We start from the raw sequence: 22,035 nt of genomic DNA on the forward strand, positions 1-22,035 counted from the left end.
ATAGATTAATTATAGCAACCTTGAAATCAGCAGTGAGCTTTAAACCTTAGAAATAAACTACAATACATCGACGTCTGTACTGTAAAATGCGAAAACAGAGGTCAACAAATCCAAGAACACATTGCAATATTTGCGAAACATCTCAAATAAAAATAAAAAATCATTTGAGTAAATGTTCCAAAAGTTAACTAACATCTACAATACATTTCAAAGAATTTAACTTATTCTTTGTACATCAATTTGCATCGATCATTTCACAAAACAGTTCACGGTCAAGACATCACTATTTAGCAACGAATCAATCTATTGTCGATAGGTACAACACTAAAGAAAAGATTTTCATTTCGAAATTGAACTGTCATCCTTGTAAGTTGTAAAATTTTGTTGATACTTCGATTTGTGAAATATACTCTGTAGAGTGTAGTGTACCTAATTAAAATATCGTAAAAACTGAAAACCACACTAAAGTGTTAAAAGTTAAAACATAAATTTCGATTGTACTTTACGAGTTCATATATTACAAAGCCAAAGCGAAAATAATAATAATATGTATATGCAATAGCTGAAACTTTTATCATAAAAGCATGGACGTATAAAAAAAGACGGACGCCGTATTACGAACAAACAACGTGAAGCCACCATAGTAAGCTAGCGATCGTGTAAAGACAATAAACACGCACACACTCTCACCATAGTAAGCTAGTCCGGCCGCCATTACGTCGTGAACTACCGACTGATTAACTGCGTCACTGTTTCACAAAAAATATTTAAAATGCCGTCTTGCGTGGTTAAATGGTGTCGCAACAGTACAATTTTAAATAACAAAACACAAGGGATTACATTCCACAGGGAAGCAAGTTATTTCTTTTATGTTTTAATGACAAAATTATTACGGCAAAATTTATAGAAAAAAATACAGCCGCCATTGTCATCAACACAACTGTTGCCATGGCAACATGGCACACACACATGGATGTTTCGCCGCCATTACTAGGCTTCACTCAATGTTTAGGCGATATACCGTCCGTCTTTTTTTATACGTCCATGCATAAAAGTTAAAAAAAATAATTCATGAATGGTGGGCTTTATAAATCCACCACTATCGCTACTATCGCATTTTAATATATTCGTAATTGCACAGACTGTCCTCGAAAATGGAGTCGTAAATAAATTAGCGAATAGAATAACAACCGCAAACCGCAAACATCAAAACAGCCTTTTAAATTAGTTTTTTATCTAATCGTTTTAATATAAGAACTGAAAATAATAAATAAATAATTAGTGCCTGGCAACCAGTTTCATGTTATTGCGTTATTACTTAGATAAAAAAAGACGTGTGGCACTCGGGGACTGCCGCGGTAAAGCTATTGCATGCTATGCCTGTAACTCAAGCCCCGGAACCACAGACACATCACACAATAGAAAATCTATTGTGTCTGGGACCGATCGGGCCGCTTGGGACTCAATGAGTTAAGCCACGGAGTGGGGAGCGTGAGGTTTTTTCGTTACGGAATTTCTGGATTCGGTCCCCGTGCTCAAGGCCCGCGATAGAAGCTATGCAATAGCTTAAAAACAAATTAACACATAAAACAGGCAATCTGCAGTCATAGAAATTAGAAAAAAAAATATTAGATTTTTTTTATCTACAATCGATTTCTAAATTCTTCATCGACAACACAATATTATGTAACACATGTCTAAAAACTCAGCTACCACGAATCCATAACGTAAATAATGACATAACAATTAACATTTAATTATTGAATACGTTTTAATTATTATAAATACCGAGAAAGTTACCACATCCTGCTCGAATTATCAAACAAAAATATAATATGAATATGTTTTATCCGCTATATTTTTTATTATAAGTAAGTACATATATTAAGTATTTTGACCCTAATCCATAATTATAGTGCGTATAATGTTTATTTTAGTAGATACCTAATAGCTATTTGATAAATAATATTTGTATTAAATAGATAATGCCTGCAAAAGATCCGACAATGTCATCAAATGACTTGATCGCTTCAGGAACAAAACAAATCCATGCAGGTAACACACTTTCGCAAATCTATATTAATATTATAAAGTGAAGTGTTTGTTTGTTTGTTTGAACGCGCTAATCTCAGGAACTACTGGTCCTAATTGAAAAATTCTTTCGGTGTTAGATAGCCCATTAATCGAGGAAGGTTATCCGTTATAGGCTGTATATCATCACGCTAAGACCAAGAGGAGAAGCACTGCGGGTAAAACCGCGGGGCACGGCTAGTTAACTATAATACGCACAAATACATGATCGCCATATAGGAACAGAGCAAATATGTCACACAGGTAACCTTTGTCGACAATAAACATAGAAAATGGCGTCCCCTTCACTACACATCAGAAAGCAACATTCCGACATAGCTGCACTTTACTAGAGCTAAGTCTAGACGTAATTACGTGTTCTAAATTACCTAGGAAATAGGTTTTGCAATTATTCTAGTAATGTGACGGTTTAAGCTAAAAATTTTGACTAAATTATACATAGTACTAGCGGTCCGCCCCGGCTTCGGCCGTGGACCGTGGTACATATGAAAAATAGATGTTGGCCGATTCTCAGACTTACCCGATATGCACAGAAAATTTCATGAGAATCGGTCCACACTCCACCCGTTTCGGAGGAGTATGCAGACTAACATTGTGACACGAGAATTTTATATATATATACATAGTATGTAGCCTGGAGGTATGTTAACATTCGTGGTTGCGATTTTGCATTTGTTTCGATGAAACAAAATTGAAAAAGGTTTCTTTAATTTATTTTTATCTTTACGAATTTATTTTGTCCTTGTACCTTTGTCGAAGAAACTCTGTGGAATGAAAATATACAGGTACAAATTATTGCCTCTCTCGTTTCAAAAAAATACAAATCTAACCATAATCTGAGTTTAACAATTATACTTAGCTACAACAGCCGAATCAAATTTCAATAGTACTGCAATTAAAATGCCACAGATAAACTATGCGTAGGTTAGATTGCGAAAATGTTTCGTCACGGAAGCCGTGTGAAGCGATTTGCATTACAACGCCGCGCTGGTATACCACAATACTGTGGTACTCACAAATTCACAATGCGTTCTATTGTTCGGTGATGGCGCAATGTATGTTGGGATAGACGGGTTTAGGAATTAGGGATCGGTTCAAACCACAGATAATATAAAACTAGGTTTAAACTGAAACTGTGTATTGTTTCTTTCTTTGAGATGCTGTGAGGAATCTGCAGAACTTTATCTAGTAGTTATTATTATAAGTATTAATTTCTATAAATATTTATATTATGAATAGAAACTATCTATATTTTTGACAAATTCATCAGAATTCATTGAGATTTGTGTTGAATTTAATTTAAAACTAACAATCTGGTCTATATTTTATATGCGAATCTAAGGCTTATTATTTTAAATAGATACTTACTCTTTACCAAAACGGGCGAAGTATGCCAATCAATACACATTTGTAATACATAAAAATAAACACTTAAATTTTATTGTAATATAATCATCTAATAAACTACCGGTACGAATATTTGAACACAAAAACAACAGAGGAATTTTATGTGGGCGATATGATTAAGTTTTGTTTGATATGACGAAACATCTTGATTCCTAGTAAATATTATTCGAAGATTCCACGAAATTAGGAAACTAAAAAATAATTCAATGTGTTGTTTATCAAATGATTCTGTTATACGCAGTTAGTTCGGACTTGTTTATATAAATATTTATAACGTAAAAAATACGAGTGTTTTGATATCCAAGGCAAAGGCTTGTAAATATAAATCAGATATCAATAAGAATGTTTATAGATAAAGGTAGTGCATAAAGCCGAGACGGATAAGCCAGTTTTGATGTTAGAATTGACAGCACCGTACTTAATTGTATTGTAAATACCAGTACAGTAGTCACATATGCATACAATAGAACAACGGATCTAAATCTCACATGTATTATAATGGTTATCAAAAAACATAGCCTTGTGTGAGAACTTCTTAGCAGCTTTTAAAAAAGCATCGGTCAAATGCGCATAGCTCATAAATTTTGTATTTCCGAACGGTTATACGTATAAATTATTTGAATTTAAATGGTAGGTGTACGGTACCTGTCATCCAAATTGCATTTATCGTGAATAATGACTCATTATTAATACGAAAAACTTATTTGTACGATATTAATACCTAATAGATGTTTAATTAGCAATCATACTAAGAGTGTCTGCTAATTAAATTGTGTGTTGATTAGACAACGATTCCTGTGTTAGTATGTTTAATTCTATAAAATCATGAGATCGATATGTAAGATCTGTCGAATTTATTTTTTGGATAAAAACATCCCTATACCTATAAAGTTTAAACGTTACGTTACCCTATAAACTATTGTTTCAAATAATGTTTTTACTTTTTATAATAATTCTCGTTGGACAATGAACACGATTTCGTGCTGGCCGATCAGTCAGTCAGATAATTTCATTGATGCAGATTATGTATTCAATCAATTGATAGACAGGTAAAACTAACTATTTAATAACGTGTACCTATCCAATGTTTTGACCTTTGGACCGTGGGTATAGATGTCATTATTAATATTATCTGCTACTTCAATGCAATAATATGTTAGTTAAAACCAGCTTTTCAACTTTACATAGATGAATAGATTGAAACTAGGAAGTACGGAGTTAATAATTATACCTAAGTATATGAGTCTTAAAATGTAGGTTTGCTAAATTGAAGACAGAAGAAGGCCTGGGGCGATAAAATGTCAGTCAAGCACTTAGAATTTAGATGATGCCATGATGCTATTGTTAGGAAGGTATAGATTATAGATACGTCACTTCGTGATTATATCAGTAAGAATAAAGGTTAAGTAGTGACCTCTTATTGGAAATCTAAATACCTACGAAGACGTAATTTGTGGTGAGGTTTTTTGGAGATAAATCTAAGACACGTCCAGTTTTGATTACAGTAAGTTAGGTATGTGATTTCAAAGAATTAATATGTATTCAGAATATTCTTAGTAAACCACCATAGAAGCATTATAACAAAGCATACAGTTACGAACATATTGGTTAATACTATACAAATGCAAGTATTTACCAATTAGATTCATACTAGAAATGCAATGTAAACCATAATTGAGACACACGAGATTGCCTGATAAGTGCACTTCATTTCCGTGCATAAGTTTTCATAATGGTGAGTCTAAACAATTATTTTACCATCAATACCCATCTATAGACCGACGATGACATTCTCATTACTCAGAAAGTCAATTAACTTAACGATAATCAATTAAGTACTTTTTATTTAGACAAGTGACAAGACCGCGTTCTAACACCACTCACCTGGTAAATTGCTTTTGACATCTTTCCTCTCGCCTTGCTCCTCCGCCTTTCCCTCGGAAACACTCACTTCCCCAAATCCCGTGCTTTCCTCACTCGTCACTTCACGGACGGATAACAAAAACGCACACAAACACAACAATATGATTCTTATGAACTCACGCATTTTAGCGAAATCGGCGGCTATTTGTAAACGTCAGTAAGTGCCATTTTTCGATCGCAGATCGATTTCACGTATGATCCAAACACAGTCACATTTTCAACAACAATCACTCACACATGGATGAACATAGTTAGAGATTTAAACTTCGAACACACGTGCACTTTTAAAAACAGAACAGCGTAATTCGATCGAATTTGAATTTGAATTTTGAATGACAATCAACACGGGCGTTCGTCGTCGCTTGAGCGAAGGTACTAGTGAACGTTGATTGGTCGTGGAGCCCCCACTCATGCGGGTGCGCAAGGCTTCGTACGGCGCGTTCAATGGATCGCTGAGGCTGTGGCTGAGGTTTCAAATGGCTGGTTCACACTTTGATTAGTGCGAGTGCAGGTGATGAGTGCGAGTGCAGGTGTGTAGTGCGAGTAGTGTCCAATTGACTGCGAGTGCAGGTGATTAGTGCGAGTGCAGGTGTGTAGTGCGAGTAGTGTCCAATTGACTGCGAGTGCAGGTGATTAGTGCGAGTGCAGGCACGCTGCGAGTGAGGGGGAAGGGAGGGCGCGCGGGACGTGGCTACTCGCAGTCCACTCGCAAAAAAATAGAACACGCTTCTATTCACTTTACTACACAGCCTACTAAACACTCGCACTAAACAGTCGCTGTCCACACGTAGTACTACTCATCACCTGCACTCGCACTAATCAAAGTGTGAACCAGCCTTAATAGCCGATATGATATCTAAACCTGCGGTCAGTGTAATTGAACGTTGATATTGTACCGTTCGTATTGTGATGATAGTGATAGGTTTTTTCACTCAAAAACTACCTACCTAGGTATATTTAAAATAATTTAATAGGCATGGTCCATGGATGTGTTATGTGTCCACTGTCCAACTTATCCGGACGGTAGACAGAAAGCAAGTTAGAAGTTTGTCTGGGATTTAGGCATATTAACTACCTATGTACCTACCTATAATATTAATTATTAATTATTATGTAACTTTCTTCCTGATATTGTCCTATAAAGTGCAATCTTACTATTTTACACCTTGTATTGTAGATATTTGATTTATAATAGGGACCTACCTACGAAAAATCTTTTTAAAATTTCGTCTGTCTCGTATTTCTCTTATTAATGTATATTTTTCACAATTAGCAGCACATTGACCATAATAAAACTAGAATAATAAACGTATTTTGTAAATAGGTATGCATAGGTATTAACTTATATATAATTTGAATGTGTTCATAAATCACCTCTCAGCAAAGGAAATTAAATGTCAAAACTTTTTACGTCAAAAACGTAATTAGTAAACAAAAATTAATTACGTAACAATATTAACTAGAGAACATAACCAATACCTATATTGTAAATTATAATATCATGTCAAGATCAGAAGATAATAATAATATCATTATAAATTTATAATACATATATATATATAGCAATTTAGAATGATTGGTAATATGCATTTCTATTTTACCAACCCTTACAATAAACGTTAAATAGGGGTATTAAATAATATGGACATGATGTCTTCATTATTTTTTCAAACATCGGCCGATATTTAGTGTCAGTCCCGCCCCCATTTCGCGGTTTCAACACAGACATTCAAATTATAGGTTAGAATACAACATCATTTTACTGTGTTTTTAAATAGTGCAGTGCTCGATGTATCGATAAAAACATCGTATTTTTTTATTATTATTGGAATTGTTTTAATTTATTTATTTTTATTACATAACTACAATATAATTGCATATGAATAATTTGTTTGAACTGGTTTCCTCTATTTATTAGGTAGGCTAAACTTACACCTTTCGATGATTTTAATTGTGATATTTAAAAATGTTATTTAGAATGATATTTCTGAGATGTTGTATCGTGTACAGTTTTATTCATAAAAAATAACAGAATACTAATACAGACATAGTCCATCTTTGAATAAGAAGATCTATTTTTTAACCAAAACAGAAAAACTTTTGAAGTTATAATAAATTACGCTGGATATTGATATGCTTGAGCCCTACAACATGTAAATTTTTTCTGTTCTTTATTCTACAGATCCTTTCAAATGCTTCTATTTAAAATGTTGATCCTAAAGTTGGCATATATGGTGGAGCGAAGGATATGACTGTTAAGATGTTTGAAATTTATGCAAAATCTACTGAACAGATTATGCTGATATTCGCTTTAGAGATACAATATATTCTGAGAAAAGTTATGCCATTTTATCAATTTTGGAATACGTGAGCGAAACCTCGGGTTGCAGTTAGTAGTTACTATATTTAGGTAGAAAATAATAATGAATTACGAAATATTGTAAATAGCTTATTTATCTATCTAATAAAAAATAAACTTAGAAAAGACTGTGATTTTTATTTTTTGAAAAGTCTTAAAAATCTACTATCATTAGCATAATAAATGTATTTTACTGTTTAAGTATCAATCTATTCTCTGCTAGCCCTTATAATATTCTATACATGACGTTCTAATAAAAAATTTATAGAACAGATACTAAAAAGTGTTTTTCTATTAAACCCTGTATTTGTTTGATTTATTTCAAGCCGAGGGTTACTACTTTAGGGCGACAAAGTAGCTTATAAATACGAGGCAAATTCTTTTCTTTTACCATTCATATCGCTTTCTTTCAAACTAACCCCATGTTAAAAAAATTCATCAACAGTTTAGAAGACCCAGAAAAACCTTTATTCGGTCCAAATTTCTGGATCCTCAAAAAAATGGGCTTAATTCTACCAAACAACTACAAAGGCAAAATTTTTTACATTTTCATGCACGAATTAGTCACACTATTCGTGATAACTCAGTACATTGAATTGTATATCGTGAGATCAGATTTTGAGCTCGTATTGACGAACCTGAAGATTTCAATGCTCAGCATTGTCTGCGTTGTCAAGTCTAACACATTCATTCTTTGGCAAGATAGATGGAAACAAGTCATCAAATATCTCACTGAAGCTGACAAATGGGAGAGGCAAACGAGAGACGATGTTAAAGGCCGAATAATTGACAAATACACGAGTTATTGCCGCAAATTATTGAATTTCTACTGGGTATTACTTGTGATAACAGCAACTACTGTATGTGGCACGCCGCTATTCAGGTATCTCTCATCGTCTAGTTACCGTGAAGCATTGCATAATGGAACTGAACTATTTCCACATATATTTAGTTCTTGGACACCATTTGATAAGTATCACTCGCCTGGTTCCTGGATCACTATGGCCATGCATACATACTTTTGTTTAGAAGGCGCAGGCATAATGGCCTCTTATGATACTTGCGTTTTGGTGATCATGGTGTTCTTTGGTGGAAAATTGGATCTCTTGAAAGAAAGATGCAAGAATATATTCAAGGACGTTCACACAGAAGAAGAAGTCGTTGCCAAAATTAAGGAACTGCATGAAATACATGTTTCCCTTATGAAGTAAGTACGATAATTGTGTAAAACACGATTGCCCATATTGTTGGGTACTAGATACTAGACAATTAGATATCTACTGATGGAATATCCCATCTTCGTTGTATAATGCACTTTAGATTTAAAATTGATAAATTCTCAGCCTTACTATCCATATGTTTCCATAGAATAGTTTGTTAACTATTAAAAACATTTTTAGTCACTATAAAAAATAAATAAATAAAACTTTTACCAATATGAGTTCCTAAAATAATATATTTTGTGTGTTGGAAAATTGAGCAACTTTGGGCCACGTCCAAAATTTTGCGAGAAAGAACATAGGCTACCTTTTATTGTGAAATATGTACCACGGGCGAAGCCTATGTTCTTTCTCGCAAAATTTTGGAAATTTTGCGAGAAAGAACATAGGCTACCTTTTATTGTGAAATATGTACCACGGGCGAAGCCGGGGCGGACCGCTAGTAATCTATAAGCCTACTAGGAATATTTTTTTAAACCTACACCATAAATTAAAATTATGTGTGATTTGTAAGAATTATGCAGACAATTCTACACAAAATACATATATTGTAATGAACCCTCAAGAGGAAACTATTTACACTTTTCATATAGGTATTTTCTCTCGTAAATGATCACAATTAAGAATATTTAAATAAAATTTTAATTATTATACATATTTATTCTATTCAAATTAGCTTCTGAACAAATTCTTTCACGGCGTCTGAAATGACATTGCTAAACTCCTAAAGTGCTAATTAAAGAATAGCTCCTTTTTTATTTCAAAAATCATGACAGAACTATTTGTTAAAAGTATGTATGAAACATTCAAAAAATAAATATTAGAAAGTTTTTCTTGAGAGGCGATGTTTACTTCGATTTCCAAAACACTATAACATAATGCTTGAAATAAATTTTGTTGATAGTAAAACAAACTTTGCCGGAAAATTCTACACATTTGTAAACTAGAGAAAATGATAAATTATTCATATAGTACGACATAAAAGAGATGAAATTAATTATTTTGGAACTAATTCGTTTTTCATTACCTGGCAACCCTGAATTGCCAATGTAGCTGTCAAGTTGAATAAAAATTTGTTGTTTTTTTCGTGAAGTGGAGACAGGAGAATTATTGAGATAAAATTGTTATTTAGAACAAGAAATTTAAATAAAAAAGGAGACATCATGAAAAAGGTTAAACGTAGCGGTGTCCGTGATGTCGTGTATAAAGTTTTTATTCGGTGTTTGTCCGAATTTCAAGCTGGAAAGTTATTGACTGATTTGGAAAACGTTTACAAACGTACAGCAGAATATACCGGTGAGATTCCATTTATTTTTGTTCATTACTACGTAAAATAGAATATTCCATTAGTGACGAGTGTTAAATGTATGTATGTATGGCGATTATTACGTTTTCGCAATTTAATTTGAGGTTATTTGTATGTAAACAAAAACTTGTTTTTATAGTGCGACCAGCACAATTTGAGTCAAGAAGTTATATCCAATCCAACCAGCCTCAAATAAAGTACCTAGTTTAGATTTTACTACATAGTATAGTGATAATTGTTTTCATACAGCTATCTATTAATCAATCAAACCATAAGAAAAAAAATCATATTTTAGATTTAGCTTACTAACTACTTACTAGTGTAGCGCAGGGACGCTGGCCTCCTACATTAAAAAAAAATTAATAAAATAAAGGAAGTTTTAGTTTTAAGCTACTATAAAAATATGTTAAATGTACTATTTGATTTTATTCATCTTAATTCGTTTGTTATAGGGGTTTCTGAAAGCACAGTACGCAGGATAGTAGAGGAAGGGAGTAGAAATGAAGGCAAATTTTCAACGCCAGCCAAACATAGGAGAGGTACTTCGAAACAGAGTGATGATCAGTCCTTTGAAGGAGTAGAATATTTAGATTTTGATGAATTATATTAAAGTACAAAATTTATCTACAAAAAAAAATAAAAATATGTAGTTTTCAAATCGCCTTGTTTTTTTTCTACCCGACGGACCCAGAAAGAGGGTAATGTGTTTGAGCTGCATGTATGCTTGTTTGTTTGTATGTTTGATTCTATGTGCGCCTCTGCAGTCTAAACACTTGACCGATTTTTATAAAATAACTAATTCCAAATACATTTAAGTAAAATTTGACCTAGGTAGGTCAATTAAAATACTAATGTATTTTTGTCTTAAATTTACACTATTGCTACAATGAAACAATTATAACGGTTTAAATCGCGGTATTTATTTTAGATTATATTATATAGATTTTTAGATTTTTATTCTATAGTATCAAGATCGCTTGCGTCGCAGTATCAGTGTTGCTATATGAGCGACGGTGGCGCCCTCATTTATTTTCATCTCTTTTGTGTCGCACTGTACTTTCTAAAAGATATAGTCATCTCAAATGAGGATCTTATAATTTTCTTACTACTCGATCGAAAAATTAGAACATGGATGGCGTTAAATTTGTGGTTCTAATCAGTTAATTGACCTTTTCGCGATTGGACTTGTTTTAATTCGACATTCTGTCGAATTTCGCAACGCTCTCAACATAAAAACACTCGTCATTCAAATGCAAGTCTCAACACATTCAGGTCAATACGGATTCTTATTTATTTTATACACATTAAAATATCTAATAAACACTATTTCCTTTCACTATTTTACAACATTTTAAAGCTAAAACTTGTCTCGTGTTTTTATTTTGAAATTGCTAAATGTTAAGCATTACATTTAACGAATTTGATCCAAATCGATTAAAAATAGCCCCTTTCATTACACAATAATCAATATTAATAAATTACGTCAAAAATAATATCAGAAAAGATTTATTAACATTCTATATATTATAACCAATTACAAATTAATTATTTTACCTAGATACAAAACTCATACAAGTAGGTTATCAATCGGAAATAATAAATTCTTAATGTAAAAATAAAGAACCTGCTTATGATTATGAGTTAAATAATGGTTGTAAGAATATTTATCTTGAAATATATATCGCAGTCTATAAATTATTTTATGTCTATTAAAAATTTAATATTCAGATTTTTCATCCTAAAGCAGACAAATTTAAGAACATCACTAATTAATTTATAGATCGTCTAACACTTAACATACTTATTATACAAATATAAAACCTACTTGTCGATAAAAATTTACCGTATTTTGTACCGTACCGTAAATTCGTGAAAGTATCGATAAAATAAAGTCCGCATGCACTAGTTCGAAAAGTTTTTAACGCACATCAATAACTTTCACTGTAAACAATAATTTATTTAATATAATATGTTTTAGGGATAAAAGCATTATTAAATTTTGATAACATGTACCTTTAAACCATCGAGATATATGTACTACTACATTCTATCTCGATGCTTTAAACCCAATTTGCAAAAACTTAATTATTTATGGAAAAATACTGAAGCCAAGTAGTACATTTGGGAAAGTTTTATATGTCTAAGTATATGGAACTTATAATTCCTATCAGATTTTGGACATTGGTTTAATTTCAAAATAATAGAATAACAAACAAGAAAAAAACTTAAATATGTACGTAATAAGTCCACAGCTGCGGACATCGTAATAAGAAACCATTTTTTATCTGACCTGCAAACAAACCAAAACGCATAACGAAAAAAATCAAAAATCTTTGCCCAAATAATGGTCCAAAAAATCAATCAAAATTTTCAATTCATAGATTTTCTTTTGTTTCAGATATTCGCGAACATTCGATTCACTTCTTTCACCGGTTATGTTTTTCTACGTTGTCATTTGTTCTTTGATGCTGTGTGTAAGCGCATTTGAATTGACTGTAAGTATTTAAGGTACCTACCATACATTATTATATGTAGGTACAATAATTCGTAAATTTCTACTGCGTTTTAATCTCCTGTAACTCTATAATTTCTCTGTTATATAAATTTCGTTAAAAATAACGATTATTGCTATAAGAAGTTATTAAGTATTACTATGGCTGATAAGAAAAACCAATGCAATTTTTTTCAAAATTAAACATAAGTAGTGTACCTACATTATAGACAGCGATCTTTTTACAATTAATTCATAAATAATAAAAAATATTTAAAATAAGTTTTACGGTAACAAATTACCTTTCAGTCAAAATTATTATCGAAAAAATAAGATTATTATTGAAATACTTACTATGTACATTAGATTTAATCCCGAGCATTTTCAACTCAGTTAATATTTACCTTTTTCTATATTATGTCTGTATTATATTATGTGTACCTATACATGTGTTATTTTCTTTATTTTTAACAGTCGGCTCCAGATACCACTCAACTGCTGCTCACAGCGGAATACCTTGTATTTGGTGTGGCGCAGTTATTCATGTACTGTTGGCATAGCAACGACGTCTTAGTCAAAGTTTGCAAATTTTTTATTCTATTTATTACTCTACCACATTTCTCAAAGTTAATGTTTGATTTTGTCGTGATTGCCTTTATAATTGCAGTAGGCGTATATAATTAAAAAAAAATACATATAAATACATAAAAGATTACATTGATTCATTAATTTTGCATCATTGTCGCGTATTCTCATAAATCAATTCACTCATAAAAGAAAATTATCTTTAAAGAAATTTGCACGCCTTTGGATATTTTAATTTTTAAGTAATACAATAATTGTACCCTTATCAACATAACTAGTTTGATCACGAAGTTTTTCTGTAATTTTTGACAAACCTTCATTATTTTATGTAATATAGAAATATTTACTGTAAACAGCAGCAATAGATCTAGTATTATTTCGTTACAGAGTGGCGACGTATCGAGTGGCCCTTACGAAAGTAAATGGTGGAAAGCCAGCGTCACTGAAAGGAAATATATTCTGACACTGGCTGGTCAGCTAAAAATAGTTCACATATTTAGGGCTGGGCCGTTTACGAACCTAACCGTTGCTACTTTTATTACGGTAGTTATTTTTTTTGCTTAATAATAATAATTAATAATTATTGTAAGTACCAAAGTAATGTGTGATAAAATATCCGGGGATATTATTCATTTCTGTATTTTTAAATTGTAATTTGATGTACCTATACATATAGGTTACAAAATTTTGTTATGTTTTTATAGGTAGCTAATTATAAATAATCACGTTCCTATATAAACTTTAAATTACAACATAGAAGATTGGGTTATTATCTAGTTTTGCTTAGCGGAAAATAGATGGCGCTGCTTACTATTGTGTGTGATTGTGTGAATATTAATTTTGTTATGTTTTTTTTAATTTCAGATTCTCAAGGGAGCATACAGCTATTATACATTACTAAAATAAATTTTAGTCGACATATGAATGTTAATTTATCGTCTATATGAAATAAGTATAGTTCACATTAAAGAAACAAGGAAAATAAAACAAAATTATTTGAAAAAATACAGGTTTAAATTATTTCCATTCAATATTATCCCAAATCCCAAGTCTTTAGTTTCTACGTACATATTGTACAATATAATTTATACTTAAGTATACTGTATATGTATACACTTTTCACTTTACGATATTTTTCGTCACCTTTTAAATTTATAATGTACCTATCTAAACTAACGATTTACATTTAATCGTTTTAAAATAAGTCTAGTCCTAATAAATAAATGTTTCGGTTTGTCTTTGAGCCTAGTCTTATGAGCGAGCGCGCACGAGCAACTTTGTCTCCGCAACTATTTTGTCTCTCCCATCAATTTGTATGGGGAGTTGCGTCGCTACGTGCGCGCACTTTCATACTAGCCCATAGGTGGGAGAGACAAAATAGTTGCGGAGACAAAGTTGCTCGTGCGCGCACTGTCTCACTCGAAGCATGTCATGCTACATGATTGTCTTTCGCGTATATCACACAGCTTATTTCAAAAGAATATTTGAATTAATATCAGAATACGGGTACGTAATATACACAGGTATATAATATAATATTTTAAACCTAATAAATAGGTAATATTTTAAAATTTTTACCATAATTCAGTTTTTATTTTTAGTCTATTTCCCTAAGTGTCATACAGTGAACTCTGAATCGGTCTATTATTTTCTTTGTCTATGGTATTATTTCTGTTCGTGTTCTCTCGATTAGATGCCTGTAATTTATATTTTCCATTTTATTTTTCACAGTTCACACTAACTATTACTCTCGTCGTATAATTTTAACAAAACTATTCGAGAGAATCAATCGTTTATTGAAACTCATAAAAGATAACTCAAGATTATGGGATAGCGTATAAAATTCAAAGTCAACACCCATGTAAATAAAATGCAGCCCGTAAAAGTTCAATAAACTCGAGCGGAGGCCTTCAAGAAATGTCAGAATTCGGTTTACGTTGTTGCTTGTTCGTTTATTGGCATTGCTTGGTGTTTTGAGTGATTCGTATTGAATGTATTTGTTTTAAACAAAGAGTGTGCTATGGAAAACCAAAATTCACCAGAACGTACGGTTCCAATACAATATGTGCGTGCTTCGCGAGCTTTTCGGCAATTTAAAAACCCGCCCCAGCCTCATATGTGTATACAAGATACAATAAAGGATTCTACGGAGAAACTGTTTATAAACGTGCTAGGATGGCAGAAAATCGCAAACCCCAAGCAGTTTACAGATCCAATACCCTTATATGGCGGCATGCAGGTTAGTTATCGTTACTTGAAAGTCTTTGTGCTACTTCTACTTTGTATTTGCGTTATTTGTTTGCGGAGCGAAGAGAAATCGATTTCTGAATGAAACATGTATTTTTAGGTTCATCAAGGGTGTGGACCAAACAGCAACAGACCTCCTTTATTAGTATTTGCAGTGATGGTGAACCCAGACATTTTGAAAGCTAATGGGAAAAATGCATCAAATCCAACAGTAAGTAATTACATTTTTTCTAGTTGGAAATCAATGAAATAGGATATGTATGGAATAGAGGTCAAATTTTGAAATATTGGGCATCATTTTAAAATATATTTTATAAGAAAATCAGTAGTTAGTTTTAATTAATAGATATAATAATATACATTGACAAAATGTACTAGTTTTCACTACATACAATTCATATCCTTTTCCGCAAAATAATATCACATGTGTGTTACATTAGAATAAGATGGAACTAGAGCATTAAAATTTTATTGTGTTAATAGAATAGTAAAGGTCATATTTGTAAGTTTATTTATATAAAAAAATCTATTGAGATTGAAGTGAAATGTGAAAAGTTTTTTAAAAGCTAATCATCCTTTACCATTGATCAGTATATACTCTGGTGTATACTCTGATGTGAGTAACAAAAAACTCACTAATCAAAAATTCTCAGTCTCAGAAAACATTAGCACATTACAAATAGGTAACTATATTTGTCCAAAAATAAAAAAAAAAAACAGTAAAAAAAGATGTGTGGCACTCGGGGACTGCCGCGGTAAAGCTATTGCATAGCATGCCTTCAAGCCACACCTCCGAGCCCGTCGGAGTGGGGAGCGTGAGGTTTTTTTCGTTACGGAATTTCTCGATTCGGTCCCCGCGCTCAAGGCCCGCGATAGAAGCTATGCAATAGCTTAAAATTTGTGTTAAAAATCATCTATACTATATTGGTACATGGAATTACACAAAAACTTTTCCATAGACTCATTGCTTTAGATGAAGCAATAAAGTTCTGAACTAATCATTGCCGCTGCCTAAAAAATTACTGCAATGTACAATATCCTTGACCTAATGACAAATACTGCAAACACTTGTAGTAAAGGAGAATGGGCAAATTGGGCCTGAAACTTGGGCTAAGACCAATACACACGAAATATTGTTTTTGTGATAGATCATTACACATACCTTACGAAAAAAATAAAATAAAAAAATAAATAAACCGGGTTCTTGTACAGTCAAGGCAAAAAGTTTTATTTATTTGGCTCTTATTTTGCGCACAATAACGGTGTTTTTAATTCGAGTGAAGTAAATATAAATCTAAATGTCACTGGAGTGACTGAGTTTAACCACAAAAAAAGTCTTACTACGTTGAATTATAATAAACACGGTATAGGTACATGTTACAAAACATAATATTAGTGTATTTCGGTTATTAGAAGGCTTAAGATTAGTACGTATTTGTAAGTGAAAGTGAATTGGAGTAACATAAAGATATTGTCATTGTCTTATAACAGTTATTTATTGCAAAAAATATTATACACAAAGAAATAAAACTTGATGTGACTGTACAAAAACCCGGTTGATTATTTTTTTATATATATTTTTCCCTTTATGTATGTGTTATGATCTATTATAAAAACAATATCTCATGTGTATTGGTCCAACTCAAGGGTTCAGGCCCAACTTCCATAGTAAAATGCCCATTCTCCTTTGTGTGCTAATTAAATTAAGTTTAAACAGGGTATTGAGTTTGAATTTAAAATAATTGTTCATCACAAAGATTTTTAATTATAAATGTAGATTTTATGTTAATATTATACTGTATAACTAGTTCAAAGTAAATGTATTTTTTTTTTGTTATATACAAGGTTCTAAAAAGCCAAGGAAGAACTATGTTGTAAGTTATGATTGTTATGGTGTCTTTCTAAAGCCGGCTACTCACAGGCTGCAGGGAAAATATTGGAACAATCTCGGTTGCACAGCAGTCAGAGTAATTTCAGCTGTTCTCTAAATTGCCCTTGCTTGCCTATACACATCACAATTAAGGAGCCAATTAAGGGTGCAATTCTAATATTGCCCCTGTGGCAGATACGTGAGTAGCTGGCTTAACATTACAAACAACACCTATCAATTTTAATTTTTATAAAATAACCTTTAACTACATCCACTCTTTGTTATTGTTTAAATTTTGGTCACTTTGAAAAATAAATCTGCGCAAATGTCTTATAAATATGTTTTTCATTACAGGATAGAGAAGCGCTAGTCAGTCTACTGTGTGATTTTGTAGAGGCAATGAACCCAGGGCTCGTGCTAGCAAGGAATCCAGTTATATTGAAAGATCGGGATTTAGCGGGCGAGCTTAAAGATGTGTGGCTCGCTGTGCAAAATAAACGAGAAAGGGAGAAGGGAATGAACCAGGATGTTATGTATAAGGTTTGTGAGCAATATTAGAGATTAGTTTATTATTATAGTCCTTTTCACCTATGATGATTCCTGTGACACTTCATCGTGTTCCGAATTACGAATTTTATGTTTAAAAAGTCAAAATAATTTTAGTGCATAATATTTTTATTTTATGGCGGCATTATTACCAAAAATATAAAAATGAAACATCTTAAGCTTATAAATCAAAAACAGTATTGTTTAGTTTAATATAATGAAAAATAAAATAAAATAACACAAAAATATAATACCTACGCAATTCGTGTACATGAAATGGATCGTTGAAAAATCATAGAGTTGGAAAATCATATAATCGGCGCCCATCTTGTGATCGTTTGACAATCGAGTCAATCGTCTGTACGAGTGCGTCAGCCTTGTATACAAGTTGCATTTTTATATTGATACTTTACGTGGTATTCTGTTATTGTTACTAATTGTTATTGTTGACTTTTTGTTGCTGTTGTTTGCTAAGTTTCCTTAGTTAATTGTTGGCGAAATGCCGAAAAAACTAATTTTGGTACTTTATTCAAATCGATTTCATTTCCATATAGAATATTATCGATTATCAGAAACAATTGATACGATTTCAGTAACCGACATCTCTACACGTGTCAAAAATCGATGTGTCACAGAAATCATCTTAGGTGGAAAGGACTATAGATTATGTAAATATTGTTTATTTTGTAGTATTTTGTATGTGAGTTGGAGTGGACTTTATTTTTTTATTTTAAATGTTGTACAAAAATGTTTAGAGTAGTTAGTAGATATTTTTTGTAATCTTTTCGTTTCTTTATTGTGGTAAAATGTGAAGAGTTTTTTCAAACTATACATACAAAACATATTATACATATAAGTTATATGAGAAAATCTCTTATACTTTGAGTTTAGTGACAGAAAGTAATTAAAATTTTTATTATTAAATTCCAGGTATATGACATAGATGGTATCGGCAGTGATGAAGTCAACGAAGAAGACAGAAACGGGAAACAGTATGACGGCAACTCGCCGAACAAAAGTCAGAATTTTGACAAGAAAAGTGTGAAATCATCAAAACAAATACTCATGAATGCTGGACAAAAATCGGAATTCGACTCCGGTATGAATAACTGTCAACTGACTCAAAATATACCGACAAAAGACAATAGAATCGCAAATACAGACGCTGATACGACATATTGCACGCCGAAGTATGGGCAAATGGTCTCAAGCAGAGAGAATCACAACCAAATAAATGATATACAACAAAAATTCGCCGGCAACGAAACAAAACCTTCAAGCTCATTCAGAAAAGACTGGAATTCAGTGCACGGTAAAACAGCACAAAGTTGGGACGAGTTCTCGAAACGAAACGTCTCTCAAATGAAAACGGAAGAAGGAAAAAAACATAAAAAAGACAAAAAAGAAATGAGCAACGGCAAAGCGCATTACGATTTTTTCCCAGTATTCGACAACCGAAATGACCAAGAAGTCGCGGAAGACAGTATAAAACAAGATATTAGTAATGAAGACAATTCTAAAATAATAATAGATCCAATGCAGAAATTAGTTCTGCATTCGACTGATAATAAAATTTGTGATAATAAATCAAGTGCTCTCAGCTCATTTAGTTCGTAAAGCTTTTTATAAACAACTTTTATATGGCATTTGTATGGATTGCCTGTGTATAAAGATCCTTAGATGCAGTTCTACAAGTTAAAAGTGCCCTCATATTGTAAAAATTATTCATGAAAAAAAATAAACTTTTTGCGCCAATTTTTGTGGCAACTGTTAATCGGGGGTTTCCATAAATAATAATTAATGCTTGTATGTTGACAATTTATATGTTTAGTATAGTGAACAGAATACAGGACTAGTCAAGTTCTTTTGGACAATACTGTAGTATGCGAACAAATTTTTAAAAGGCGGGAAAATTGACATTGAAATCTCACAATGATCTTTTTTTACAAAATATTGTCATGTTCAAAAATTGGTAAGTTGTCTATGGTATTTCTTTTTTTTAACTGGCACAAATTACGGCGATTTTATGTAAAGAAAAGCCACAAAGTATGCTAACGGCATGTGTGTACTATTGAATGTCACTGTAGACTTGTGTTTAGCACTTATAGTTTTTTTGATAATTACCAGTGACGATTTATTTTGTAATTCGTTACATTACTCACAACTAAATGAGGCATATAAAGTTATTTAAATCCAATTGTGAAAATATTCTTTAAATTGAGTTTTTTTTAATTTCTATAAAAAACAATTTATTAATTTCGCTAGGTATAAAGACACAGGACCTAAATAATTTGCTTAAATAATTAATATTTATGAAACACTGTCAATTATCAAAAAAACATATGTGTAGATTATGATTGGAAGTATAATTTGCATGCTTGTGTATATTAAGGGTTGTGTATAAAATAAAATATATTTGTGTGTTCGATTAGGCGATTAACACACGGTACCGCGTACCGCCGCGGTTGGCAGTGAAACGGTTCTCAAGTTGCATTGGCTTCTATTAAATCCGTTGATACCAAGCAGCTTATATCTAATACACTGGAGATTTCAGTATGAACATTAACTTGTAACAAGAAAATATGACCATGAATGACGCCTGTATGTTTTTTTATCCCTTTCACACCTAACTAACTACCTAGGTGATACCAAACACACATACACGTAGGGCTTCACTGCCAACCGCGGCGGTACGCGGTACCGTGTGTTAATCGCCTTATCTGACTGAGCATTCGCTCAATGTTGCTATTGATAAATTTATACATTGCTATATTTTCACTGTTGCCAATTTGAAATATTAATAATCGTTGTTGATACTTGATGTATCTGCTCGTTTCTTTTATCGCCAAATGGAATCTTCCAGAAAAAGGCCTGTGAACTTGAAATGTATGAAATTAACAAAACTAATTGTCAGTACATGCATGTGTGTTGTGTCTTTAAAGCAAAGACAATGTCTTGAGCCTTAAACAAAATAACATAATATCCGTAGAGTTAAGAGATATTAATTCTTAATCTCAATGATCAAATTATTTATTATATTAATTGATTATGACAATTCAATTTACACACAATGTTTTAATTCACTATTTCTTGTTTAAAAACAAGTAACATATTTTATTCCTTAAGCTTCTACCACTTGCTTTTAGCTAATATTTCGTACACAATCATTGAGTTACTATGTACTACGTGCTAGAGAGGACATCGCTACTACACTATATTTTGTAACACGAGTTAGAGCCAATTTTTTTTTGTTACATTGATTGGTTTTAATTGATAAGTTTATTCATATTTTTTTAATAAGATAAACAATATTTTTTTGTTGCATTGATTGCTTTTAATTTATAAGTAATAAGAGGCAGAATATCTACAAAGGTATGACTCACTAGCCGCGACACGCGCGCCCCGCGCCGCCGCGGCCGCTCTTTTCAGATTTTGTTCGTGGTGTCCTCTCTATACGTAGTAATAATACTTCAATGTACACAATACATTTTTATGTAATCATTAAAAACTAAAAAGTCTAAAGATGGCGATAAATTAAACGACGAATAATATTATAATTCTTGCTCATATTTGTTCATATTTTTATAAGAATATAGTCTTGCATATGAGTCTGTATATTGATCCATTATTATTAACATTTTACTCACAAACCAATTCATTAATATTTTATATTTGAAAATTTGTGCAAATATCGATTTGATATTTAAAATATTTCACACGGCAACACTGGTCTTCAAAAAATAATTAAATTATAGACGAATCATACTAGACTCATAGACTGTATTCACATTGACTTGTATCAAATACTTAAATATTTGATCATTTATGATCTCAAATATAATTATCCAAGTGATGCCCTTATTGTTAATTCCCATCACTGCCAAAGTATGCTTGATGCTGCATTTAATATTTCACATACACGATTTTAAAGGTTATATTTACTGTCTATCCTCAAATTTTAAACCCAATTTTACAGTACTTAAAATTTTT

The 22,035-nt window shown here is 31.9% G+C and overlaps 3 protein-coding genes across 3 annotated transcripts in view; 2 read left to right on the forward strand and 1 right to left on the reverse strand.

Annotated features, from left to right (window-relative positions):
- The window catches only part of LOC149484945 (uncharacterized), a 124,989-nt gene extending 119,178 nt beyond the window's left edge, over positions 1–5,811 (reverse strand). The window contains exon 1 of the mRNA XM_089701173.1: positions 5,383–5,811. Within this exon, the coding sequence (XP_089557299.1) occupies positions 5,383–5,545 (163 nt within the window). The 5' untranslated portion in view covers positions 5,546–5,811. The remainder of the gene's footprint in view (positions 1–5,382) is intronic.
- Positions 5,812–8,056: 2,245 nt separating this feature from the next.
- On the forward strand, positions 8,057–14,394 carry LOC149484947 (odorant receptor 10-like). Its single transcript, XM_089701164.1, has 5 exons — positions 8,057–8,987; positions 12,705–12,801; positions 13,272–13,376; positions 13,770–13,925; positions 14,247–14,394. Exons 1-5 carry the CDS (start codon positions 8,203–8,205, stop codon positions 14,286–14,288), a joined length of 1,185 nt encoding a protein of 394 aa, XP_089557290.1. The 5' UTR covers positions 8,057–8,202; the 3' UTR covers positions 14,289–14,394.
- Positions 14,395–15,046: 652 nt separating this feature from the next.
- LOC149484948 (uncharacterized) lies at positions 15,047–20,470 on the forward strand. The gene is made up of 4 exons (XM_089701163.1): positions 15,047–15,621; positions 15,730–15,840; positions 17,854–18,039; positions 18,976–20,470. The coding sequence occupies exons 1-4, from the start codon at positions 15,403–15,405 to the stop codon at positions 19,660–19,662; spliced, it is 1,203 nt and encodes a 400-aa protein (XP_089557289.1). The 5' UTR covers positions 15,047–15,402; the 3' UTR covers positions 19,663–20,470.
- The last annotated feature ends 1,565 nt before the right edge of the window (positions 20,471–22,035 follow it).

This window comes from Colias philodice, chromosome 11 (genome assembly GCF_061535455.1).
Source record: "Colias philodice isolate Cphi_HAF_F1 chromosome 11, ilColPhil1 Martin Lab GWU primary, whole genome shotgun sequence".
Taxonomy (NCBI): Eukaryota; Metazoa; Arthropoda; class Insecta; order Lepidoptera; family Pieridae; genus Colias; species Colias philodice.